The following is a 26490-nucleotide window of genomic DNA, read 5'->3' as shown; positions in this document are numbered from 1 at the left end:
ATCCTTTGTAGATACACTTCTGGTGAGTTTTTTTGAATCGATTGTAAATTGACTGTAGAAGAAGTATAGTACTTTTGTTTGGAATTGTAAGCGTAACGTGCAAAATAGTAATGGCCGTCCCTTGTGGTATTTAAAAACTCCTCACGCGATACAATATGGCACCGGTCTAAAATGGTGTCAACATCATTCTTGTCAATGTCGGTAGTCAAGTAAAGCTCTTTCTAAAATATTTTGTCTTAGCAAGTCTGCAATAAACCACTTGAACAGAAACAGAAATAGAAACAAAAAAAGAAACTTACATCTTCATGATTTGGACGCCGCATTGTCACTGGAATATCATATAAATCAGAGTACCAGATTGTGGTCATTTCAACAAACGGCGTGCCACCAGAATCTCCACCAGCATTGTAGTCAAAGTCCATGATTTTGCCCACAAACGGCCGGTCAGGATTCCCGGACTCTATCAACACGTCGTCGCCCGCAGTGAACTTTTGCTTGTTAGACTTGCGCACTATTGCATATGGCCTAAGGTACCCGGATGGACCAACTAATGGAGTCGACTTGTTGTAAAGAAACTCCCAGTTTTCCAATTCCGGGATTTCAAGCGGTTTGGTCATTATAGAACGTTGTTAGCTGTTGTGGAGTTTGTTGTTATTGTCAATGTTGTTAATGTTAATGTTAATGTTAATGTTAATGTTGTAGTTGTTGTTGTTGTTGGGGTGTGCAAAAAATAAAATAATAATAAAAAAAAAGTGTAGTGATATGTAAAGTCATGTGATGTGGTTCGCGAATCAGTTTATTTTTTATACGGCTAGTTATTTTTCAAATAAAAAAAAATTTTTTTTTAGACAAATTTTTTTTTTTTTTTTTTTTTCAACTTTTCAAATCTTATCAACAAAATACTAATACCATCAACAATATGACCAAACGATCGCGATCTGCCAAAAAAACTTTAGAGAAACGTGCGAAAGTCAAAAGTGATCAAGACGACAAGCTTTTCTCTAGCTGGAGTTCATTTAATGATGCAGATGAAAGTCAGGACGAAATTGAAGACTACGAGCTCAAGCCGCGCCAGTTTAAGGCCGATCCCAATGACGATGAAAAAGATTTTGAACGTTTGCCCATCAAGTCGTCTGACGGAAAGATTCACCGAGTGGTCACATCAGATCCTACTTTAAAAAAGCAAGATATCAAACACAAGAAAAAGGATGACGAAGAAGAAGAACAAGAAGACGAAAAAGAAGAACAAGAAGAAGACAACGAGGAACAAGAACAACAGAAACAGATACCCCAAATCTCAGAGCGTGAAGAACTTTTAAAAGCTCAGGAAAAAATTGCAGAAGTTGCTGAATTGGTCACGGAAGACCCTGAAGAAAATATCGGTCTGCTCCGCGACTTGCGTGACATTATCGACAAAGCCCAATATCCCAAGGTCAAGCAAATCACCATTCTTTCCCTCGTTCCCATTTTCAAGGGCCTCATTCCCGGATACCGCATCCGTCCACTAACCGAACTTGAGAAAAATGCCAAAGCCACAAAGGAAGTCAAGCGACTAAGAAACTTTGAAGAAACTCTTGTTTCCCAGTATAGAGATTATGTCGATCTGCTTTCTGTACTTTCTCGCAAAGGCTCTAAAACACACGCCCCCCGCAACGACTCTAATCCTGAATACATGCTTGGAGGTGCTGCTCTTAGAGCGGCCTGTGAAATGCTTTTAGCAGCTGCTCACTTCAACTTCCGAACTAAGCTCATTGAGATTGTTGTCGACAAGCTCAGCAGGAAACAAGACGCCACCCTTGACGGGAAGTCGTTTGCCCAAGCAGTAAAAACCATCCAAGAAGTTTTCAAGGCTGATGAGGAAGGCCATGTCAGTAATGAGGTTGTCCGACTGCTCTCCAAGATGATCAAGGCTCGGAAGTTTAAGGTTCATGAGGTCATTATAGAAACCCTCTTGTATCTGCGACTACTGACTGAACTTGGCGGTGTTGTCAAGGCTGGCTTGAATGGCATTGAAAAAGATGATGATGATGCCCCCAAAATTAAAAAGAAGGACCGTGTGCATTTGTCCAAGCGTGAGCGCAAGATCCGCAAGGAAAACAAGGCCATTGAAGAAGAAATCCGCAAAACAGAAGCAACCATATCTGCTCAAGAACGCGAGCGCATTCAAAGTGAAACTCTCAAAACTGTTTTTGTCATTTACTTTAACATTTTAAAAGAACGTGTCGCTGCACCCTTGATGGCCGTTACCTTGGAGGGCCTGGCTAAGTTTGCCCACCTTATCAATGCCGAGTTTTTTGGTGACTTGCTGGAAGTCCTCCGCGAGCTCATTTTAGAACGCCAGACTTGGGACATTAATGGCGAGCTCAAGTTTAAGGAAAGCACAACCCGTGAAGCTCTTTTGTGTATTGTCACTGCGTTTGCACTTCTTAGTGGCCAATCCTCCAAAAATGTTGGCGAGTCCATGAACCTTGATTTAACCTTTTTTATCAACCACTTTTACTCTTCTTTATATGCTATTGGTCTTAACCCAGATGTCGAATATGCTGCGGGAAAAACTTTACGGCTGGAAGACCCACTACTACTGAAAAAGGTCCGCCAAGATGATGACTGTGAATACTTGCCCAAAAAGGTCAACGTTGCTACTGAAATGGAAATGGTGGTCAAGTCTTTTGATTTTGTTTTTTTCAAAAATAGAGCAGCTAACACCCTTCGTGCTGAGGCTTTTGCAAAGCGCCTTATGATTTCTGGTCTTCATATGCCCGAAAAATCTTCTCTGGCTGCATTAAAAACACTCGCCAAAATGACTCGCCGATATGCTGTTCTTGGTGGTTTATATTCAACCGAAGATCGCATTACTAATGGTGTTTTCCGCATGGATATTGATGAACCCGAACATAGTAATCCTGAGGCTGCAACCCTTTGGGAAACTGTTTTACTGGAAAAGCACTACTGTCCAAAAGTTGCTAAAGCTGCATCACTTGTTCCAAAAGTTTCTCTTGGTATCAGTAAATAGATATAGTTACTTGGTATAATCAATATATACATCCCCTTCGTTTTTTTTTTTTTTTTTTATTTTTTTAAATTTATTTATTGTTTTACACAAAATATCTTTGATTTTTAAAAAAGCCTAATAAAGATTCCTTAAACTAAATAACAATATAATAAGCATATAAATGATAAAAACTAAAATAAAAGAATTAGCTAGATTTTAAACAAATTCATATTCAGAATCCGATGAATCAGACCAATCATAAACATGGTCTTCAATAGTATTGGCAGATGGAGAGTTAGACAAAGAATTGGATTCAAAAGAAGTTTGGGTCGCACTGCGTGATAGTTCAGAGTTTGATTCCAACACTTGATCCGTATCAGGTGTCGATTCGACATGTTCTTCAGATGTCTCAGAGACTACAACAGGCGATAAGGAATGTTCAAGAACAATTTTAGGAAGAATGACTTCAGAAGAGTCAAGAGAAGAACTTGGGGATACTTTAGCGGTGAGCAAAACAGAAGCTGAAGTAAGGCCTTCTGATGAGGAAGAAGGTGACAAATATGGAGAAGCAGAAGGTTTGGAGTTATCTTCAACAAAAGGAATCATATGTTTAATCTCGGCCTGCGAGACATCAACAGGGTATTTGGACTCTTCAACAACAAGAGAAAAGAAAACATCTTTGGGCTCGACCAAAACTGGGACGGAAACGATAAAGCAAGCACTTTGAGATGGCTCCGTGACATCAATAGTATGACCCACCTTGGTAATAAAAGAAGAACCTTCACACGTAATGCTCAAAACAGTATTTGCTGGCCAGGCATCAAGAGAAGAGTTTTCAACAGAAACAATAAAACGGCGCAGCTCTTTTTCAATACCAACCTCAGTCATTGTTAAGACTTTCCCAGCAATTTCAATGTCCTTGGGTTCAACAACATCAGAGCAGGGCTCAGAAATATTTGAAGAAGATCCAGCTTCTTTAACTAATTGTTCACAGGTGAGGGCAGGTGCATTGTCAGAGGTTTTAATAGGAGCAGGGATCGATGTAAGAGTAGAAACACAAACGGAATCTGAAGTAGGGGCAGCAACAAAAGTATTTGTAGCAGAAAATGAAGCATTGGCAGCGGCATTAGCGGCGGCAGTTGCAGCAGCAACAGCAGTAGCAGTAGCAGTAGCAGTAGTGGTTGAATTGGTAGAAGCAATAAGACTTTCAACCTTTACATCGAAAGGACAAATACGAGAAGCAGGTAACTTGTATTTAATCATTGGATGGTGAGGGTTGTGTGGATTTGCAGGCAAAGCCTCACACGAAGAGCAAAGGTCAAAATCATCGCAAACGAGGCATTTGTAACGAACACCTACAATGGAGCTTGTTGAATTCGCACAAGATTCACCATCACAATGAATATGAGGATGAGAAACAAGTTTCTTACTCACAGAAATATAATCGTTAGGAGCCTTTATTCTTACAAAAGAATGAGAAAAAAGATGTTTTTCAATGACTCCAGAGTCCCCAGAATTATTATGACATGACTCACAATAGTCAAAGTCAGGACAGTCCAGACATTTGTATCTATTTCCTTTGATGGAGCAATCACAATAATCGCAAATAGCATTATGGACCTTGAGCTTTTTAAAGAGGGGTGGAGAAGAAGCATTGCCACTGAAGCTGCTATCATTTTTAAGGGTATCTTTAGACTGTAACTCTTTTGAAATGTCATCAATAAAGTCCTTAGACGACAAGAGTGATTTTTTAAGAGCATCAACACATTCCTGTGAAACAATAGCCTGCTTCAGTGTGTCAACGTCAACAGCCAATTTTGATGCCGTATACTTAGGAAGGTCTTTGTGTTGCGGGGAAGCTTTGTTATTAGCTCTATTAAGTTCGCCACCCTCCTTAACATTAGAGCTGTCAACCTTGTTTGGACTTAAAGCAATGGGGTTATCAATAGTAGAAGAGCCTGGAGGTGGGGTGTACAAAAAAGGTCTTAGTGGTACCACCATGAGTTTCGCACGATTCTTGGCCCGAATTGCTCGAGAAAGCTTAGCATAGGACTCTGGGGAAGAAATGTAAGTATAAGCATTTTCTGACTTGGAATTCCGAAATACCGCAATTGGAGTGTCTTGGGGGATGTTGAGAGCTTTGCGGGTTTCCCGATGAAGATTTTCGGGTGTAAAGTTAGTCGTAGAAAACTTCACAGTGATTTTGGTTGTAAAAAGATGAAGGACTGTTGTGATTGTTTTTGTAGAAGAAGGGATGGTAGAATTAGCAGTATTGGTAGTAGCAGCAGCAGTAGCTGCTGCAGCTGATTTAGTGGTCGGCTGAATAGATAATATTGAAGACATTTTTTTTTAAATATAAATCAATAAGTTAATAAGTTAATAAGTCAATAAGTAAAAAAAGAAAGAAAGAAAAATAAAAGACCAAAAGTTGGAGATACTTGAAGATAATAAAGATATATATAAAAAAATAGATAGAAGGAAAACAAAGAAAAGAAGAGATATTGAATATACAAATTTATAATATATATATATAATAATATCAATAATCCATTGAAGGTTTTTGTTCTTTCCAAAAAAAAAAAAAAAAAAATTGATGGTACGAAAAAAAAAAAAAAAAAAAAAAAAAAAGGTCTGAGATAAGATGGTGGCGAGGACAAGTGATGAATGATTTAATTAATTAATCATTTACTAATAATACTATATATAGTATTGTTAAGTTAATCTTCCGATACGATATATTATTATTATTATTATTATTATTATTATTATTATTATTATTATTATTATTATTATTATTATTATTATTACAAATATCTATATTATAATTAATATATTCTTCTTTCCCTATAATTTTTTTTTTCACTTTTTTTCGAATTGTATATATATATATACTATATAAATTTTTAGGGTAAACCCTCAAAAAATTAATAGAAAACTACGCCTGTCTTGATGTGAGCGTAACGATCCACTATTTCTTAAAGAAAAATGTTTGTCTGGATTAGTATGGGACCGATCTTGTATATATATATATATATATATATAAATATACTGTTATATAGTAAACAGTATTGAAGTCACTAAGGCTTGTAATTTAGTATTTTTGTAACACAAAAAGAAAAATTGGCCCAATAACCTATTACTAATGGAGGGGGAGATCAGAATCAAAGAAATGACTATCCTCCTCTGAACAGTAATCATTACATAATAAAGTAGTGATTATTACTAATTTATGACAATAATAATAATAATAATAATAATAATAATAATAATAATAATAATAATAATAATAATAATAATAATAATAATAATAATAATATAATAATAATAATAAGTACTCTCTCTCTCTTTTTCTTCAATCTCTGAAGGCTCAAATAACTATAATACTAATTTATAATCATTATATAATCATCCTTTTATTATATATATATATATATAGAGAACCTTCACATGATATTGCATTTGATATAATTTAATTACAAAAACAACAACAGATCTTGCAATGTCTTGTCTTGTAATAACTAATGTCACAGAATCACAAACAAATAAATTAAGAAAAGATAAGGTTGGTTGACTGCAACACTTGATAAGCTGAAGAAGATAGATTTTACTTAAACGCCGAATTGACGCTGGGATTTTCTTTAAGTTTATTTTCACCAAGTTTTGGCAGAGCAAAAATCAATTCTGATTCTCCTGTTTTTTATGATTTTTTTTTAGTAAATTACACGTATTTTCCAGCTAAAATTTAGAGCTTCATTTTTAAGTTAAACTAACTGCTTATAAGGAGTTAGTTTAAATCTTTTAATTAAAAGATTCACTTTTAAATCGTTTCCTCAATTAGAAAAAAAAATAATTTTAAATCGTTTTTTCATAGATTGCAATTTATCTATAATCTTAGTTCTAGGCACTAAATTTAAAAGATACCAGGGAAAACTAAACTTTGAAAATTTCATTTCATTTTGTTTTGTGTTCTTTTGTTGATGTTGTGTTATATGTTAAAGAGATGAAAGGTGAAAGTACAAGTTGTTGACGTTAACAAAACGAATTTTGACGTCACTTCTTCTTTACGTAAAGATGTAGTCGAAATCTCTTTAATCTTATTGTTGAGATGAAAGAGAAAACTTGGGAAAAAATTTAAAGTCACAAAACGTAAAAATCTTTTTCTTGACATTTTTCAAAACAACGACGACAAATTTCCATTTTGTTTAAAAAATTGGAAAAAACAACAATATCGAAAAAAATTTCTCAGCTTTCTTAATGTTGCGAAATTTCAGTTTCATTGATAAAATCTGTTTTGTTCAACGTTCACAACAACAACAAAATCCCTTTTTATTATCATCAACACAACAACCACACCATCTTTTTTTCACTCAAGTTAAATCAACAAAACGTCGAAAAATACTTTTTTTTTTTCAACATTGACAATCACCACCAAATCCCACTTTTCATATCGTCAATAAAACAGCCACACCACCCATTTCTGAATGATGTCAAGGTTGTCAATAATGCCACACTAATATATACTTTCTCAACTTTAAAAATCTACTTCCATTTTACGCTTTGCCAGTGCTCAGAAAAACCATTTACAACTTCAAATAAATCTCCCATGTATCTGAAAGGACTTTTATTATCTGATAAAATTTATTATTAAATATATTATATGCCGATCTATTTAAATGTTCATATATGGTTTACACACGTTATAGTAATCCTCTTCGTCATCATACTCTTCAGTCCTTACAACTTTACCGTCTTTTGTCCTGAATTCCTCCACAAAAGATGGATCAACAAATATCGATAGATTGCCATCATTAATCAACCAAAAAGGACAAATGATATCTCTTACAAGTACCAAGTAGCTATCTGTCTCAAAAAAGTTTTCAGGAGTGGTAATGAATTCTTTTTTCTCAATATAATAGCCAATTGTCGTATATCTGATATTGCTACTGTCATTAAAAAATTGCATCCTGTAATCGCAGGGTAGGACAATACCTGGCAGAAACCTCCTCACCAAGACAAATTGTCCTGAAACTCCGCTTCCCAAAAAGTCGATTTCAATGATATCGTCAATAATAACATGATAAGATGAATTGTCTTTATCTCTTACACGGGCATATTGTTTAATAAAAGCATTCAACTGCCTCTGAAAAAAATTGATTTTTTCATAAAATTTGATTGTGATGCTGATGCTTCTGTTGCCTGAAGTTCCACCTGATAGTAATTCAAAGATTTTCTCCTCAATGATAAGCTTATTGATATTTTCAACTGTCTTCTCACGTATGATTTTGTCATCCTCAAACTTTAGTTTGCGCAAAGTTTTCTGCAACTTTCTCGAACCTACTGACCAATCATACTTTGATGGACTAAAATTTTCAAGTATTGATTCATAAGCATATCGATAAGAAAGTTAAAAAAGGAGTCTTTCCCGACTTTATTTGCCACCTTAATACAGCGCAAGCTCTTTCAGTATGGAAGCACCATATTTCCCTAAGTGGACCCACCTCTCAAATGGCTTTAATCATATGACGTAGCGTATGTATTGGTAAAGTCAGGAAAGTTAGATTGTTAGCATCCTTTAGATATACTTCCTCAAAAAACCCTTAAAAAACTTTCTATTCCATTTTCAAGTCTTTTCAATACATTTTCTGAAAATTTAGGCAAAGAGAGCAATCGAAGAAGTTGCACCAGCCCTGTAACAATATATAAATAACTATTATATTTATATTATATTTATAATTTAACTCCATAACAACACCAAATAAAAATGAAATGATCTTTTTTGTATGGTGTGCGGTAAGCCTAACTGGTTTAGAGGTTTTAATCCCATCGGCTATCTCTGCCATGTTGAACTTCCTTTCATCAAAACTATAGTTAATATTATTGAAACTCTCCAAAAATTTGACAATTGATTCCAGTGCTTCAGACCTGTAAATATCTGGGCCATCTTTACCATAAAATATGGTATTGATAATTTTAGTCGCAGTGTTTGGATACAACAAATGCATTAAATCAGGCGGAAACGACATATCGGGCACCATTGAACCCAAACAAAATATGGTCGAAATTCTGCTTAAGCCTCTTTTAGTAAATTGCGAGCGGTTTGAAACCAAATTGGTTAGATTCTTCACAATGTCTTTAAATATAGTATTATACCGCTCAATGTCGCGAGCTTTTGAGTTTTGATATGTGTGGGGTTTGGAAAGGAGTAAATTATTATGACGGAATGTCGCTAATCCTTTTATTTGTTTATGGACTCTTCCACCTTAGGGTCCAGGCCCTCTCCATTTTTTATTTTTTTTCGAACTTTGAGGTAATGGACCTGATTATTCTGGCATATGTGTGATAGATTCCTCTGATGGAAAAGCTATTGCTGTAATTTTCTCGTCTAAACAGTAACGGCAAGGAGAATCTGACGTTTGTCCACTTAACCTTGACAACTCACAGCTAGCCGGCGTATCTGCAACTGATAAAACAAAATGATGCCTTACAGTTTTCATGATCCCTATGTCCTCATCATAAACCGTATATCCTAGTGTGCTGGCTAATGCATTGTCCTTAATAAATGGGGAAAAAAATGAATCTCAATCTTTTACTGCTGATTTTTCTTTTTTTTAGCAGCTAGATCAATTCCAGAGGGAAATGCCATCAATGTTATTGTATTTGATGGTTTATTACGCTTCTCAGGAGGTAGATTTAAGCATCGAGCAACAACAATATTATAAGAAGAGTTGCCAAACTTCACCGGAACAGCATCAAACGATATCAAAAAAGCTAAATCCCACGGACTTTCAAAATATTTGAGAGATATTTTTTGTTGATAATTTTCACCTAATTGAGCTTTTTGAATGAATATCTGTGAAAGAAGCTTATAAAGTTGGCCATCAAAAAAGTCTTCTACTTCTCCTTCATTTTTTTGTCGCTTGTGGGCATCCTTAATGACCCTAGACAAGCCTGTGTTTTCAAAAAAATCTCTGACTTTTTCACGAGGTGAGAAGTAAAAATATCTATACATCGGATCACGAGCCTTCCCACATTGGGCACATTCTGTCAAATCACTACTAGAACCCGTAAATGCCATGCATCTATTGCTGCAAAAATAAACAACTTCAAATCCTGTAGACCAGTCACCACGGCGTAACATTTTTACACCATCACTTTCAACAAATTTAGCTTTGGGAAAAAGTTCTTTGAGATTTTCTCTATTATTATGCTCTGGAAATCCTTTTAATGCACTGGCCTTTGTATACCTAATTCCAGCTTCTTTGGCTCTAACTTTATATGTTGTGTACGAAATGATAGGCTCAGAATTCGGATTAACTTTTCCAGTTTTAACAGTAAAATGACAAATCTTCTTGATCTTGGAAAACACTGTTTTATAAAATCAGGATCCAAATTTTTGCATTTTAAAAATGTTGAAACAAAATTGATGGCCTGGTTTAATGAAACATTGCTGTGAGACTCAAAATATGTACAAAGCATTTCTAATACTGAAATACCACCTGGTAAACTTTCATGCATCTTAACATATGATATAAGTTCTTGACGAAGAGCTCTAAGTTTGGGCCCTCTAATCCATTTGTCAGAAGCATAATTCTTTTTATTGGAAAGTCTAGGAACGTGTGAGAATCTTTTATCTTGAAGAGCAATCATTTCAATGACTGAAGATAAAAGCTCAGAGATTTGACTATCATCAACTTCTACTTGATTAGGCTCTGAATTTGGAAAAGTTTCGCTATCAGAGTTAGATTGAGTGCTTTCAATAGCATGTGCCTTGGTTTTTACCGAAGAATCGGCCAGAGTAGTTGCTGAGTCACTTGCGATAATAACTGTTTGTTGTGGTTTAAAGTATTCATCAACAATGTTGTCATAAAACTCATCATCTTCAATGAATTTTTGGTCAAGATTTAAAAAGTCTAAATCTTGGTCTTCAAAATCCGGTATATCATCTTCCAAGATATTTTCTTCGCTAAGTTGCTCTGTGAAATCTATATTAAAAAAGTTAATAAATGGAATTTTTTAATTTTATTAGATCTTACTTTCTTCTTCTTCTTCTTCTTCTTCTTTTTCTTCTTCTTCTTCTTCTTCTTCTTCTTCTTCTTCTTCTTCTTCTTCTTCTTCTTCTTCTTCTTCTTCTTCTTCTTCTTCTTCTTCTTCTTCTTCTTCTTCTTCTTCTTCTTCTTCCTCTTCTTCTTCTCCTTCTTTTTCTTCATCATCATCATCTTCCAATATATTTTCTTCGCTGAGTTTCTCCGCCGAATCTATATCAAAAATGTTAATAAATAAATGAAAATTTCTTAATTTTGTTAATTTTATATTAAATCTTACCTTCTCCATTTTTCTCAAGTTCATTCAGAAAGTCATATAAATAAATGTTAAGAAGTATATCCAAATCTTTGGGATCAGCTTCAGACAAATGTTAATAAAACAAATCCATTTTTTTTCTGTGAACAAATTGTTCTTCGGTTTTGTTTTCCTTCAATAATATTGTAGCATATTTTTCCAAAGCTTTGAAATCAATACTCAAGGTCCAGAATAATAAAAAATTTTTAGAGCCTCATTCCGCGTTTGTTTTATGAGTTCGGGATCATATTTATTGCTGAATCTATTCTTAAAATTCTCGGCCCATCTCTTTAGTTGATCAATCCTCCATTCATCGGGTGTATTAAAATTATGACGAAATTGACTTTTCCCGTTATCATCATATAACAAGCGTGTGGCAATATTTGCAACTGAATCTTTGTTAATTTTGTATCGCTCATTATAGTATTCAAGTACCTTTCCCGGATCATAAATTCCAAGGTCTTTAAAAACTATTTTTGTAGAAAGTCCATGATATGGTTCACCAATGGCCTTTAAAAGCGCAAACAAAATCTTCGCTTTTTCAATATCACTTAGAGGCCAGTTTCTTTTATCTAGGCCCATTTTTTTTCGGTATTCCGCAGTATGGGTTTTACTGCAAATCCATGTATCAAAGAGATCGAAGATTGACGTGTTGTTTGTCATAAATCCCCGAAAACAATTGTCCATAGCTCGAATTTGTGAAGGACTTGAAAAATCTGGACCACACAGCTCAAGGAGTAGTTTTGGAGTATATATATTCTTCCACTTATCAATACAAAAAGTAGAGCGATCTGGATCTTTGCAAGCATTTGTAAAAAATTCGTGCGGATCGTAATTTTCTTTTGGAGGGTCGATCGAATCAATACATAGCCAAAACTCTTTTCATTTTATGTTAGTTGAATGAAATAAAGCCACACAAAAAAGTTTATACTAACTAATTTCTGAGCTAATGAGTCCCACTTTTCTTTTAAAAATTTTATTCTGAGCCTTTTTCCTCTTCTTATTATCGTAATTCATCTTTCCTAGATATCAACTCGGGGTGTTGCTGATGGTGTTAGTGAGTATGGAAATACATATTTTTGTTTACAGTAGGGTGGCAATTTAGTAGCCGGATACTGAATCCCGTTAATGACCGTTTTAGCTACTCGACTATAAAATAAATTGGTATCATAACGCGTTAAAGATTGGCCTGACCATTTCAAAAAAAAAAAAAAAAAAAAAAATCAACATCCATAAAATTGATTTTTGGGGCTAATATACTGATATAAATGAAAAGAAAAAATATTAAATCATAATTAGTTTACTTTTTAAGTTTACAAAAACAAGTCCATGAGTTCATCGTTTTATTAAAAAATTTAAAATCCCTAGAATTATATATTTTAAATTGTTGAATTTTTCCTCGGCTGTTCCTTCCTCGATTTCTAATTCTGAATTAAAAGTTGAAGAAAAAGAACTTGAAGTCGCTTCATCATTTGTATTATTAACATTTCTGTTTGAAAAAATGAAACGAACCAGTTTTTTAGAAAAATAGTAAAACTTTTGGTTAAGTCTGGTAGCTATAAATGTGTCCCATGACTGAGCAGATTGTTTAATTTCTCCTTTTTTAGAATAGTCTTGCAAAGTTGATATCATATCAGATGGATTCAGTATCTTAGTATTTGGCTTGCCTTTAGTTTTTTTTCCGAAGTAAAAAGATACAATAAAGATCTTTTAGGGTTATTAACTTTATTCTTTTCAACATGAACTTGCCTTTTATAGAGCCCTGCTTCACGAGTAATTTTATTATTTGAAAATGTTCTAGGAAGATAAGCAATCAACTTTTTCATAGACACAGGATCAATACTTTTTGGAAAATTCAAAGAAAAACTCTCCTCTGGAATAAGTTTAATGCAATGGTTATAAATGGCCAGATATTTATCCTTACTGGGATCCCCAATAAATTCAGAGATGCAACATATTAGAAAAATGTTGTAATTGGGCTAAATCAAGAATGACCAAAATTGATTTGGATGATAAATTGGGTTTTATTCATTTTACAAAAAATGTGAAACCTAAAGATGAGAAAGTGCAACTTACTTTACCTAATGGAGAACTTCGTGAACCCCAGAAGGAAGTTAAATTGCTTGGAATTACTTTGAACAATCTGCTTAATTTTAAATCTCATATTTTGAATAAAATCAATAAAGCAAGAAAAGCTGTTGGTGCTATTTGGCATCTTGGTGGCGTGCAAAAAGGTATGCGGGGGTCTGCAGTTAGATCACTGTATATTGCTTGCGTGAGACCAATTGTCGAATATGGGTTAGAAATTTGGCATCATAAAATCTTGAAGGAGAATTGGCAAGTTGGAAGTGATGCATAATAAGACTTATATATATACTTTGAAATATTAAAAAAAAAGTGATATTAAACCATATTGTATTTTATTTGGTATATTAACAATTAATACAATTGTATTTTTTAAAAAAATATGCCAATAGTTCAACTAATTATTTACATATACAACAATCAAATAGCTATCACAATAATGAGAATGGGGGTTTCATTTCAATACCGTTCAACAATCTTAGTTTATAATGGTAACCACTATATTTATAATTTTTAGTAAATATAGTGAACATTTCACAACTAGAACACACTGAACTTTATAACTGTTTACCTCAACATCTTTATTCAACTCTTTCAAAAATCTCACCCCAAGGCAAAAAAAAAAAAAAAGGCTAGTATATAAAGATCTAAAAACACAATGGTCTCTGGCGGGATCGAACCGCCGATCCTCGCGTATCACAAAGAAGTTGCTTGTTTATTAGCACGATGCCTTAACCAACTGGGCCAAGAGACCTTTTAACTTGTTGAAAGTGTAATGGAGTTATCGTATGAGAGTAAAGTCGGATTGTCCAAAGAAAGAACCAAGCTAATAGTTTAATATAGAGGGGGAAAGGGCTGGATGGTGTAAAGGGTAACACGTTCGCTCGAAAGCGGAAGATACTGGGTTCGATTCCCAGAATACCCCCTTTTCCTGAGGATGTGTACGGGAGTATACACCTAGACTGAAAACCATAGGCTACCCTGGTTACAGGAATGCCGACTCTTCCGTACAGTCTAAATAGCCTGCAGGTGATTGCGGGCCGTATCTCTGGCGGAAGAGATTAAGAAATACATGGGCGTCCGTGAAGATAAGTGGAAATGGGTTGGGAAGGTTTTGGGACCGACAGACTGGTTCTCCCTGTTCCTCGTAAGCTGGCATCAGGGCCCATCTTCCGGGCTACCGGAGACGCACAGAACAGAAACCACCCGTACTAAAAAGGTACAAATGAAAACCGGCAAGTCACATAGTCAGACAATAAAAGGATAGCGCAGATGCTGATGTTATATAATTCTATAACCCTTGAATAAAAACAAACAAACAAACAATAGTTTAATATAGGGAACACGTTCGCTCGATAGCGGAAGATACTGGGTTCGATTCCCAGAATACCCCCTTTTCCTGAGGATGTGTACGGGAGTATACACCTAGACTGAAAAACCATAGGCTACCCTGGTTACAGGAATGCCGACTCTTCCGTACAGTCTAAATAGCCTGCAGGTGATTGCGGGCCGTATCTCTGACGGAAGAGATTAAGAAATACATGGGCGTCCGTGAAGATAAGTGGAAATGGGTTGGGAAGGTTTTGGGACCGACAGACTGGTTCTCCCTGTTCCTCGTAAGCTGGCATCAGGGCCCATCTTCCGGGCTACCGGAGACGCACAGAACAGAAACCACCAGTACTAAAAAGGTACAAATGAAAACCGGCAAGTCACATAGTCAGACAATAAAAGGATAGCGCAGATGCTGATGTTATATAGTTCTATAACCCTTGAATAAAAACAAACATAGTTTAATATAAAACTTTGAATAAAAACAAACAAACATTTAATATAAAACTTATTGTATTGATGTAAATATCTTTTTAGATACTGATAAAAACTATGGAAATATATGACTATATATATTCGTACAATTCTCTTTAATAATTCCTTCTTAATCACTTCTTAATCTTAATCTAGATTAATGTATTTTTATTCTCAAGCATTTATCGATAATGATTTATTTTGATTGCATGTTTGATCTTTAAGCATTTATAATTATTTGTCTTGGTTGATTGCAAGTTTGATCTTTAAGACATTTATAATTATTTGTCTTGGTTGTTGCTTGTTAATCTTTTACAACTTTCCCTCCTTTCATAAAGGCTCGTCCCGAGCTTTGATTCTAGCCATGTAAGCTTTGAATAATGGTATCCTTTTTTCGGCAGGCATAGTATTCCAAAAACTTGTTGAAATGGCGACGCAATGTCCAGGTAGGCTATCTGTGAACTGTAGATAGACAAGACCATTTTGCATAGCGGCTACACTAGCAATGCGGTTCAAGTTCTTCTTAACATAATCCTCAGTAGGTCTAATCTCAGCAGGGTATTCATCAGATTTGACATATTTTCGTAATTTCGAAACATTAAAAACACGGTTGTTCTTCACAGTAGTGGGTAAGTCCAATTCAAACGCATTTCCTCCCCCAATTGCTTTAACGGCGGTGTATGGACCGACGAAAAGTGGCAGCATCCTATTGCTAGGGCTCTGAAAACTAGTGTGGTGGATAAGAACAGAATCACCAACTATAATTTCCACAGGACGACGATGCTTGTCAGCTTGTCGTTGTTGACTCAACTGTGAGAAACTCATGTACTCTTGAGTACGTAACAGAATAGCTTTCAGTTTGACTTGTAGACTTTCCACGTTTGAGGGTGTACGAGCATCCAATGGTGGACGGATCATTGCAGGTTGGCGAGGTAGAAAGCCAAGATTTTTGAGATGGGGGAGGACTAGCTTTGAAGTTTGAGTTTCTAATGTAAGCTGTCAAGTCTGCTAAGACTTTTAATTCAGCTTCACATCCTTCGGAACAAACTGGTATGTTGGCAATGGTTAATTGTCTAACGGTAAATCCAGAACGGTCAGCGAGATCAATTTGACGATGAACAGGGAGATCGGCGAATGTCTCATAAGAGCTGGCGTTGTTCTTTGAATGGGTCTCAGATGTTGAGTGGGCAACAGAACTTCCAGTGCTGGCTGACTCAAAGGATGAGGGTCCTTCATTGACTCCTGTAGTGTTTCCGTGATTAGACATAGCGGAGAAGACTAAAAGCAAGAGTTAATAAGTAAATACGATTGATAAGCTGAAAGCTGAAAGAGTATTTAATAAAAACAGTTTTGCGTAAATTTAGAGTATATATAAGAATTATATAAAATGATAAAAATAATAAAATAATAAAATAATAAAATAATAAAAGTTCGCTATCATACCTAAAAGCAAGAGTTAATAAGTAAATACGATTGATAAGCTGAAAGCTGAAAGAGTATTTAATAAAAACAGTTTTGCGTAAATTTAGAGTAGCGAGAAAAAGAAGGGAAAGAAAACAAGAAAGGTTTCTGTAATGAAGAAAATTTAAAAGAGCATCTTGAAAAATTTTCTTTAGCAATAGGGAGTCTTGATTGTAACAATTATTGTAACTCCAATGGTAATGGGCTAGTAGTTGCTAGTGAATAATGTAACCATGTAAAGAGTGTAATTGGGAAAAAAAAATATTATGGGATAATGTTGAAATACACGATAGTACCATGACATATATTCCAACAGCCCCCCTGCAACAATAGCCCGTTATCAAGATTCAATCTCTTGATCTTTGCGTCGTCGAGTCTTCGAAAATGACTGCGGCGTAACGATGGAGGTATTATTTGACGAGACGAGCACTGCATCAAGTCCATTTCCCCCCTCAACTTGAGGACGGGTACTCATACCCAGAAGATTCCTCAAATATAAAAACTGCGGCTTAGCCAGAGCTTTGGTAAAAATGTCTGCCACATTATCTGCTGAAGCAACAGCTTCAAGACGGGTATCGCCGGCTTTGACATGGTCTCTGGTGCGCATGTACTTGGTATCAATGTGTTTAGTCCGCTCGTGATGTTTGCTGTCCTTCATGAGATCCAGGACACCTTTGTTGTCCTCCATGATGACAGTCGTTGGTTGTGTTGGAATATATATCATGGTACTATCGTGTATTTCAACATTATCCCATAATATTTTTTTTTTTCCCCAATTACACTCTTTACATTGTTACATTATTCACTAGCAACTACTAGCCCATTACCATTGGAGTTACAATAAATTGTTACAATCAAGACTCCCTATTGCTAAAGAAAAATTTTCAAGATGCTCTTTTAAATTTTCTTCATTACAGAAACCTTTCTTGTTTTCTTTCTCTTCTTTTTCTCGCTACTCTAAATTTACGCAAAACTGTTTTTATTAAATACTCTTTCAGCTTTCAGCTTATCAATCGTATTTACTTATTAACTCTTGCTTTTAGGTATGATAGCGAACTTTTATTATTTTATTATTTTATTATTTTATTATTTTTATCATTTTATATAATTCTTATATACACTCTAAATTTACGCAAAACTGTTTTTATTAAATACTCTTTCAGCTTTCAGCTTATCAATCGTATTTACTTATTAACTCTTGCTTTTAGTCTTCTCCGCTATGTCTAATCACGGAAACACTACAGGAGTCAATGAAGGACCCTCATCCTTCGAGTCAGCCAGCACTGGAAGTTCTGTTGCCCACTCAACATCTGAGACCCATTCAAAGAACAACGCCAGCTCTTATGAGACATTCGCCGATCTCCTGTTCATCGTCAAATTGATCTCGCTGACCGTTCTGGATTTACCGTTAGACAATTAACCATTGCCAACATACCAGTTTGTTCCGAAGGATGTGAAGCTGAATTAAAAGTCTTAGCAGACTTGACAGCTTACATTAGAAACTCAAACTTCAAAGCTAGTCCTCCCCCATCTCAAAAGGTTATGAGCTCCTTTGACGCTTCTCAAGCGCCAAATTTCAAACAATTTCTCTACAAAAGTGAATTGGATTTTTGGATATACGGTCTTATTGGGCAAATTAACAGCTGCGGCCGGGTTTTGGAACAACTATATCTATAAGCCAATTGTTGGCCATACTGCCCTTCAGCTTGGTTACGGTATCAGGTTTGAGAGGGCCCTTGATGAACTACTCAAGGCTTACATTTTAAAAACCACGCCTGCAGCTAACCTGGCTGCAGCTGAACAGGCCCGGTGGGACACGTCGCCCGAGTTTCTAAAAACTCCACCTATGGATTCGGCGTCTGTGCGGGAAGAAGCCATGGGGTCCCTATTTGAACCAGGAAAAAAGAATGGCCCGTATAGATCCCGAAATCCTAGAGCCCGCCGACCTGGGGCGAGTGCTCTCATTTTACCAACGTCTTAATCATATTGGTTTGCGCATATCCCCAAGCCCTGAGCTTAACATTGTATTTGCGATGACGCAAGCTATCTCAGTAGGAGTTCCAGGTCCTAGTTATTTCTCCGGGCTCACCAGCAGTGAAATTGAAACCAAAATACAAGCTACTGTTACTGAAGCTTCCAAGTGGGCCTCTGTAGTGGAGCAATATTTCTTTAACAACCCGGATGGCACCTTTCACCGTGACCTTATCTTAGCAGTACTGAATAACAACAAGGTTTCAGCAGCTGCTCGCGAAGATCCTCAGAGTCATCTCTGGGGGATTACCAAGTTTGTCGACATTTTCAAGTCAAGATCTGGAGGATGGAGCCCCTGTGATTCAGTTGAAATCCCAGCGCTAGTTGAAGCAACTTCAGCAGCCTTCGTAAAAGGTCGAAGAATTATTGACGGTTCAACAAAAGTGGTGCCAAAGCAGGAACCCAAGCAAGAACCCAAGCAGGAATCCAAGCAGGACACCTCGAAGAAAGCTGGCCACTCTGATACCAAGCAAGGAAAAGGGAAGCAGTGGTCCAAGGGGTCCGGTGGCAACAAGAGGCGCAACAATGAAGACAAGCAAGCTAGAAAGTCGAACTCTGATGGTCAAAACAGAGTTGCTGCCTTGAAAGCTACCGAATATCTTGAGGTGGCTCGCGACGATGTTGAAACTCTTTGCTCGGTTGCTCGGGCTATCAAGACGTATTTGATAATGACGGCGGAAGCAGTGATTATTCGCCAGTTGCTTTTCTTCCACCTGCCAACCAAATCGCCTCTGTGGGTGAAACAAATCTTCCAAATGTTCTTGATTCTGGAAATGCTACTGGTCATCTTATCTCAGACAACAGTTACTTTGTGTCGTATGAGAAATACAGCAGCTCCAAAACCATCAGCTCCTATGGTGGTTCCGACATCGTGTTAGAAGGGGAAGGTAAAATTGCTGTTGTATTAAAAGGTGACGGTGGCACCAATATTTGCCATATTGCTGACGCACTTTATTTTCCTGCTGGGTCTAGCAATTTGTTTTCTGATTCTGTCTGGCGCACGCACGATGTTTCTTTTCATACGGTCCCAAGTGGGGACTGTCTGGCCTATTTTGGTGAGGAAAAGGTTGGTAGGGTTGGTGGTGCCAGAGATGCCAAGTCTCACATTTGTGCCAACATTGTTCCGGTAAAGTTTACTAGGAATATCGTACCTCCAACTGGCTCCTTCAAGTTCTCAGGAAATTCAATTGACTGGGATCAGATTTGCAGACAAGGACCAGAAGCTATGAGGAAGGTTGATAAATCAGCTCTCGCTGTTGGAAAGGGACTTCCTGTCCTTTCACCGTCTCTCAAATTTATTGCAAAGGAGGCCGTGTTGAATTCGCAGGCACTTGACTGTCATGTTCGGTTTGCTCATTGCTCTTTGACTTCGGTGAAGCATTTAGCCAAGCTTGCTGATCCTCCCTTTGAGGTGACCAAGCGTGACGAAGAGTTGATCAAGGACTGTGTCATATGTGGCACGTCAAGAAGCATTAAGCGGTTCACTTCTCCGGATAAGCATATAGCTTCTGAATCCACGGCTCCGTTAGCCCAGATTCATGCTGATCTCGTCGGTCCCATAGGTCCTGCCTCTTCAGGGGCCAGGTACATGCTGAATATCATTGATGCATTTTCTGGTTACATCTATGCTTTTGCTCTGGAATCTAAGGATGAAGCTCCTGGGAAACTTATCCAGTTCTTTAAGCAGTTTGTGCCCAAAGCTGCTCGCCGTGCTGCTGACAGCAAGGCCACCAAGCTTATTACTGACAATGGTGGTGAATTTATCTCTGGCACACTTGGAAAATTTTTGGCAGATTGGGGCGTCATTCATATTTTAACTGCTCCTGATGAACACCAACAAAATGGAAAAATTGAGCGTGCCCACCGCACACTTCGTGAGATATCTACTAGAGCCTTGATGCAGTCGACACTCTGGGCCAATATCTACTGGGACTCTGCCTGGCTCTACGCTGTGCAGGTATATAATTTCTCCATAGTTAATAAAGCCGGTATATCACCTTATGAAGCCTTTACGGGCAGAAAACCACCTATAGCACTAGTGCACACATTTGGCTGCCTAGTTTTTGTCATTAAATCTGAGTCTCAGAAACTCAAAGGGACCCTTCAGCCTCGGGGCGAGCCTGCTCTGTATTTGGGTCCCGACCCGTTAAATCCTAAGAATTTTCTATGCATTACGAGGAACAAGCGCATTCGGCGCTGTGTACACGGCAACTTTCGTGACCATGTCTTGCCTGGCGTTAAATTTTTTGGCGAAAAGCCAACTTACGAGGGTGACATTCTCATTGACTACAGTGAGGTTGGAAATCGTGACCCTGACTACAGTGACTCTTCCACTGATGAATCAGAAAGTGAAGATGAATCTGACTCTGACGACTACTCTCCCACTTCACTCTCTGGTGGTGGTGGTGGTAACTTTGGCTGGACTTATGTGGGCTCTGAGGGAAGGAGCCACAGATCCAGCAGATTGGAGGACCAGGATTCTACTTCTACATCATCGACACCTATAACTGAAAACTCTTTTCAACCGTTGGAAGATGATGATGTGGAGCTGGTTGCAGATGAATCAATTAGTGTTGCTGACGACAAAGATACACTTCAGTCTGAGGACCATATATTGCTCGAAGATTCTGCTGTTGATGATGCTGATTTGAGATCGGTGAACTCCAACGTAGCTGGTCGCCCTGGTTCCGAAGATACTAACGAAGATTTTTCTCACGAAAATTCATTTTCTGAACATATGGTAAAGCTCCAGAAAGCCTTTGCTCCAGGAACTCAGTCGCCCTCAGTGGTGGCTCATCAAACAAGTCCGGTGACTCTTCCCAAACAGCTACACATTTTGGATGAGGATGACAGTGTGGATCTTGCGCTGTCTGGAACTGCTGAACTTATATCGTGAGGCTTCAGCTGTTGAAACCGCGAGCCAATCTGGTGGTGACAATCAGGATGCGGTTGACTCAGAAACCAATGATGAAGACATGGATGGGTCTGTGGAACATATACTGGGTTTCGACGAATTGGAAGACTCATCAGATTCTGAATCTTCGTCTAGCGACGTTGTCATGGATTCCTCTACTAAGTTGGAGGAAGCTCCTGCGAGAGATGTCGGGGTGCCGCAAGGTTTAGGTGACACTCAAGGTACTGCTACAAGCACAAATAATCCTGCCAGCAATCAACTGGTTTTGGCGGCGGCGGAACTTGTACGGGCCACCACCGAGCTAGTAGAAACTACGACGTCTGCAAATCGGTCTGCCAGAATGGCTGAGGCGGGCGGTAGTAGGAAGAGGCATCTAAATTTAGCGAGATTAAAATCTGCGCTGGAACGGGCTGGTCAGCCAGAAAATCGTCGTTTACATGCCGGTAGGCGGAGCCAAGTGGCTGGCTCCTCAGGAATACGGCAGGAGCTACCGGAGCTACCCCCAGCGCCCTCCTCTGAGAGGCTGTTGCTGGGAGCTGGTGGTTCTGATACTGTTACTACTGCTGCATCTGGAAGTGGCAGTGAACTGAGAGACACTGCTGTGAATGATCGCCCACGCTTACCGCCTGCACCATCTACTCAGAGGCTCCTGCTAGAGTATGGGCGAGCAGGGGACGCTACAAGCTTTGGGGACAATGCAAGCGACGTGCAGCACAGCTCCGTGCAACAAAATCGACATATGCTACTTCCGGCTCCACCTTCGAGACGGTTGTTGTTGGCAGCTCCTCCTTCTTCTGAACATGATTCGCAAACTGCTGGGCAAGTAGCTGTTCGACAAGCAAGCCAACACTCCGCTCCGACAGAAGCCCAACAGCCTCTTGCTGATACTGAAAGAATTACTAGGTCTGCTGCGGGTGCTGCGGGTGCTGCGGGTGCTGCGGGTGCTGCGGGTGCTGCGAAAGTGCCTGCTCCGTCGTCCAGACACCGTCATCGAGAAGCTTCTCGGGACACAGTTGTTGTTAACAAAAGATTGGCTGATTTGATTGAGCAAAATGGCTATTATGTTCCTAACAGTGCACTTCAGCGGCTGGCGCGAAAAGAAAATTCTTCATTAATTTTAAATCGCACAAATTTAATTACCCGGCCTACTGATAACCTTCCACTAGTAAGTGGCGCGGCTTTGAAAAATAAAATTTTCTCCACCACCACACAATCTAAAAATTTTTCTTCGGCTACTAATTTATTACAGAAAGTATCCTCAGAAAATTCGACTTCAAGCTCTTCACCAAGATTGGAAAATGAAGCCACGAATGATTCTCCTACAACAACTTCTACTCCTGCTTCTTTGTCCTCGGAATCATCTGCACATTCGGTGCCAGTGGTTACTTCGCCAACCTCCTCTGCTGTGACGTCTCCCACATTAGAAAGCTCTTCTTCTCGTCGTGATCATCAAACCACTCCTCCCTCGTCTTCGAATCGCATGCTGTCAATAGCACAACGCAATATCTTACGCAGCGCGGCTGAAGCCATCTCAAGAATCGACTTAGGAGCTTTAAGAAATCTGCGAAAAAGAAATCGCTCTGCAAGCCCAACCACTACAGCATCGGGCTTACTTTGGGGCTCTCGCTCCTCTGATCGGCACAGTGATAAACTGAAACTCTCGAACTCTGAGTCAGCTTTGGACTCGGAACCTAGGTCACTGCTACATGGCTTGCCACCTCGTGAGCGTTCAACACTGAGAGCCCCACACGGCCACCTCCAGGGTACACCGGATCTTAGATTCAACCCCACTCCCGATGCAGTTCCCTTTCTTTCTCACACTCACTCGGCAACACACAATGTCCCTACTACTTCAACATCAGTGGATGAAGACTCAGTCGTTAGCACTGACTCGCCGTCCCACTCTCCCGCCTCCACACCCGAAATTGAAGTTGAGGCTACAAGCGATGAAATCTTAACCGCAGCACCCTACAATTCTGACTCCCAGGGCTCATCAGAACACTTAGCTGACGGCATTGATTTCTTACATGAAACTTTTGTTTCTTCGCCTGCTGATGATGAAATTATTTTTGTTGATGAATCGGCAAGCCCATCAGGAGATCCGTCTGCCGGGGCTGCCGACGATGTCATTGGCATTGGCTGCATCTACTCGAACTCTGAAGAACCAACTGTGAAAGCCCGCATGGCGTCTGGAAGACTTGACACACTCAACGCTATTAACATTAAGCTTCCAATTTTGAGAAATGACATCAAAGTGTCAGAATCTAGCAAACCAGGTCTCTACTTTACGGCTCCTGATGTGGAGAATGTTAGAGCTCTTATCAGCGACAGAGATTGGGCCGATCTTAAGGATCGCCCTGCCTTCATTCGATTTCCGAATGTGGGAGTGGCGCTGCTCGACCCTGGCAAGAAGCTAAAAGGGACCCACGGTCACTTGCGGAAGCCAACAACAGAGAAGATAAGCGCTTCTGGTTTGATGCGGCCTATTCGGAATTTGCTGCCATTGATGGAAATCATGTCTACCAAGTTGTGCCCCTCCGGCGGGTCGCAAAGCCCTTGGCACCAAATGGGTGCTGAAGAAGAAACTCAACACGGATGGTTCAATTGACAAGTACAAGGCTCGTCTTGTTGTTCAGGGGTTTCGTCAGAAGTTTGGTGTTGACTATGTTGACACCTTTGCGCCAGTGATGAGATTCAGCACTGTTCGTCTCATTTTCGCCCTAAGTGCGGCGAAGAACTGCGAGATGCACCACGTCGATGTTAAAAATGCTTTCTTGAATGGAGATCTAGAAGAAGACATCTATGTCAAGCCACCAACAGGAATTGACCATAATACCCCTCCTGGCATGGTCTGGAAGCTGAATAAAAGCTTATATGGACTGAAGCAAGCCCCTCTGTGTTGGAACAAGAAGCTTGTTGACAAGTTGGAAGCACTAGGTTACAAAGCTGCCAAGAAAGAACCCTGTCTCTTTTACAAGATTAATGGCAAAGACTTCAGTATTATAGGTCTTTATGTTGACGACATCTTAACGGCGTCAAATGTACCGGGAGAATTCGAGCGTTTTTCAAGGGCCTATCTGGTTACTTTGCCATCAAAGATGAAGGTGGTGTTAACAAATTCTTGGGAATCAGAGTCCAGGACTCCGACAGGACAATATCTCTGGATCTGGAACATTATATTGCTGACATGATTGAGGTTTTCAAATTGAGTAATCAAACAGCTAAGTCGATACCGTTGCCCAAGAAACATGGCCTTGATTTCCCACAGGGCCTCGATGCTCGTCCAGCTAACCAATCGCTGTATCGCAGCATTCTTGGCAAGCTACAGTTTGCTGCACAGACGGCCCGTCGGACATTGCCTACGCTACAGGCAAGCTTGCTCAGTATGCGAGTGACCCTAGAGCTATTCATATGGATAGAGCATATCATGTTCTGAGCTACCTCAAAGGCACCAAGGACCTGGCAATTGTCTATCACAAAAATGTACCAGGGGCCTCTCCGCGGCTTCTGAGAGGCTGGTCAGATGCCGATTGGGCAAACGATCCCGACAGGAAGTCTATCCCAGGCTTTGCATTCTCTCACGGTCCTTCAACCTTCTCTTGGAAGTCGGCCAAACAGAAGTTGACAGCAACTTCCACAACCGAGGCTGAGCTGATTGCCGCTTTCTCTGCCACGTGTGAGGCAGTTTACTTCCGAGATCTTTTGGAAGAACTTGGTGAATCTCAACCAACGACTGTCATCATGGAGGACAACAAAGGTGTCCTGGATCTCATGAAGGACAGCAAACATCACGAGCGGACTAAACACATTGATACCAAGTACATGCGCACCAGAGACCATGTCAAAGCCGGCGATACCCGTCTTGAAGCTGTTGCTTCAGCAGATAATGTGGCAGACATTTTTACCAAAGCTCTGGCTAAGCCGCAGTTTTTATATTTGAGGAATCTTCTGGGTATGAGTACCCGTCCTCAAGTTGAGGGGGGAAATGGACTTGATGCAGTGCTCGTCTCGTCAAATAATACCTCCATCGTTACGCCGCAGTCATTTTCGAAGACTCGACGACGCAAAGATCAAGAGATTGAATCTTGATAACGGGCTATTGTTGCAGGGGGGCTGTTGGAATATATATCATGGTACTATCGTGTATTTCAACATTATCCCATAATATTTTTTTTTTCCCCAATTACACTCTTTACATTGTTACATTATTCACTAGCAACTACTAGCCCATTACCATTGGAGTTACAATAAATTGTTACAATCAAGACTCCCTATTGCTAAAGAAAATTTTTCAAGATGCTCTTTTAAATTTTCTTCATTACAGAAACCTTTCTTGTTTTCTTTCTCTTCTTTTTCTCGCTACTCTAAATTTACGCAAAACTGTTTTTATTAAATACTCTTTCAGCTTTCAGCTTATCAATCGTATTTACTTATTAACTCTTGCTTTTAGGTATGATAGCGAACTTTTATTATTTTATTATTTTATTATTTTATTATTTTTATCATTTTATATAATTCTTATATACACTCTAAATTTACGCAAAACTGTTTTTATTAAATACTCTTTCAGCTTTCAGCTTATCAATCGTATTTACTTATTAACTCTTGCTTTTAGTCTTCTCCGCTATGTCTAATCACGGAAACACTACAGGAGTCAATGAAGGACCCTCATCCTTCGAGTCAGCCAGCACTGGAAGTTCTGTTGCCCACTCAACATCTGAGACCCATTCAAAGAACAACGCCAGCTCTTTTGAGACATTCGCCGATCTCCCTGTTCATCGTCAAATTGATCTCGCTGACCGTTCTGGATTTACCGTTAGACAATTAACCATTGCCAACATACCAGTTTGTTCCGAAGGATGTGAAG

The 26490-nt window shown here is 38.7% G+C and overlaps 6 protein-coding genes across 6 annotated transcripts in view; 2 read left to right on the top strand and 4 right to left on the bottom strand.

Annotated features, from left to right (window-relative positions):
• Positions 1-617, bottom strand: part of SAPINGB_P004312 (uncharacterized protein) — a gene marked incomplete at both ends in the record, with an annotated part of 2886 nt that extends 2269 nt beyond the window's left edge. Inside the window, 2 exons of the mRNA XM_031999027.1 lie at positions 1-221; positions 300-617. The exon at positions 1-221 is cut by the window's left edge and continues 2269 nt beyond it. Coding sequence (XP_031854918.1) covers positions 1-221; positions 300-617 — 539 coding nt within the window. The remainder of the gene's footprint in view (positions 222-299) is intronic.
• A 302-nt stretch (positions 618-919) lies between these two features.
• SAPINGB_P004311 (uncharacterized protein) lies at positions 920-3013 on the top strand (the record flags this gene model as incomplete). The annotated part of the gene is made up of 1 exon (XM_031999026.1): positions 920-3013. One exon carries the CDS (start codon positions 920-922, stop codon positions 3011-3013), a length of 2094 nt encoding a protein of 697 aa, XP_031854917.1.
• A 195-nt stretch (positions 3014-3208) lies between these two features.
• On the bottom strand, positions 3209-5335 carry SAPINGB_P004310 (uncharacterized protein; the record flags this gene model as incomplete). The annotated part of the gene is made up of 1 exon (XM_031999025.1): positions 3209-5335. One exon carries the CDS (start codon positions 5333-5335, stop codon positions 3209-3211), a length of 2127 nt encoding a protein of 708 aa, XP_031854916.1.
• A 4243-nt stretch (positions 5336-9578) lies between these two features.
• Positions 9579-11911, bottom strand: SAPINGB_P004309 (uncharacterized protein; the record flags this gene model as incomplete). The annotated part of the gene is made up of 4 exons (XM_031999024.1): positions 9579-10357; positions 10462-10974; positions 11026-11247; positions 11674-11911. The coding sequence occupies 4 exons, from the start codon at positions 11909-11911 to the stop codon at positions 9579-9581; spliced, it is 1752 nt and encodes a 583-aa protein (XP_031854915.1).
• A 3636-nt stretch (positions 11912-15547) lies between these two features.
• Positions 15548-17366, bottom strand: SAPINGB_P004308 (uncharacterized protein; the record flags this gene model as incomplete). The annotated part of the gene is made up of 3 exons (XM_031999023.1): positions 15548-16182; positions 16262-16495; positions 17156-17366. 3 exons carry the CDS (start codon positions 17364-17366, stop codon positions 15548-15550), a joined length of 1080 nt encoding a protein of 359 aa, XP_031854914.1.
• Positions 17367-18585: 1219 nt separating this feature from the next.
• SAPINGB_P004307 (uncharacterized protein) lies at positions 18586-25712 on the top strand (the record flags this gene model as incomplete). Its single annotated transcript, XM_031999022.1, has 7 exons — positions 18586-19442; positions 19514-21561; positions 21614-22788; positions 22873-24052; positions 24177-24637; positions 24694-24904; positions 24964-25712. The coding sequence occupies 7 exons, from the start codon at positions 18586-18588 to the stop codon at positions 25710-25712; spliced, it is 6681 nt and encodes a 2226-aa protein (XP_031854913.1).
• Between the last annotated feature and the right edge of the window lie 778 nt (positions 25713-26490).

Source organism: Magnusiomyces paraingens (assembly GCF_902498895.1).
Source record: "Magnusiomyces paraingens strain CBS 517.90 genome assembly, contig: contig3, whole genome shotgun sequence".
Taxonomy (NCBI): Eukaryota; Fungi; Ascomycota; class Dipodascomycetes; order Dipodascales; family Dipodascaceae; genus Magnusiomyces; species Magnusiomyces paraingens.
This window is presented reverse-complemented; position numbering and strand designations above follow the sequence as displayed.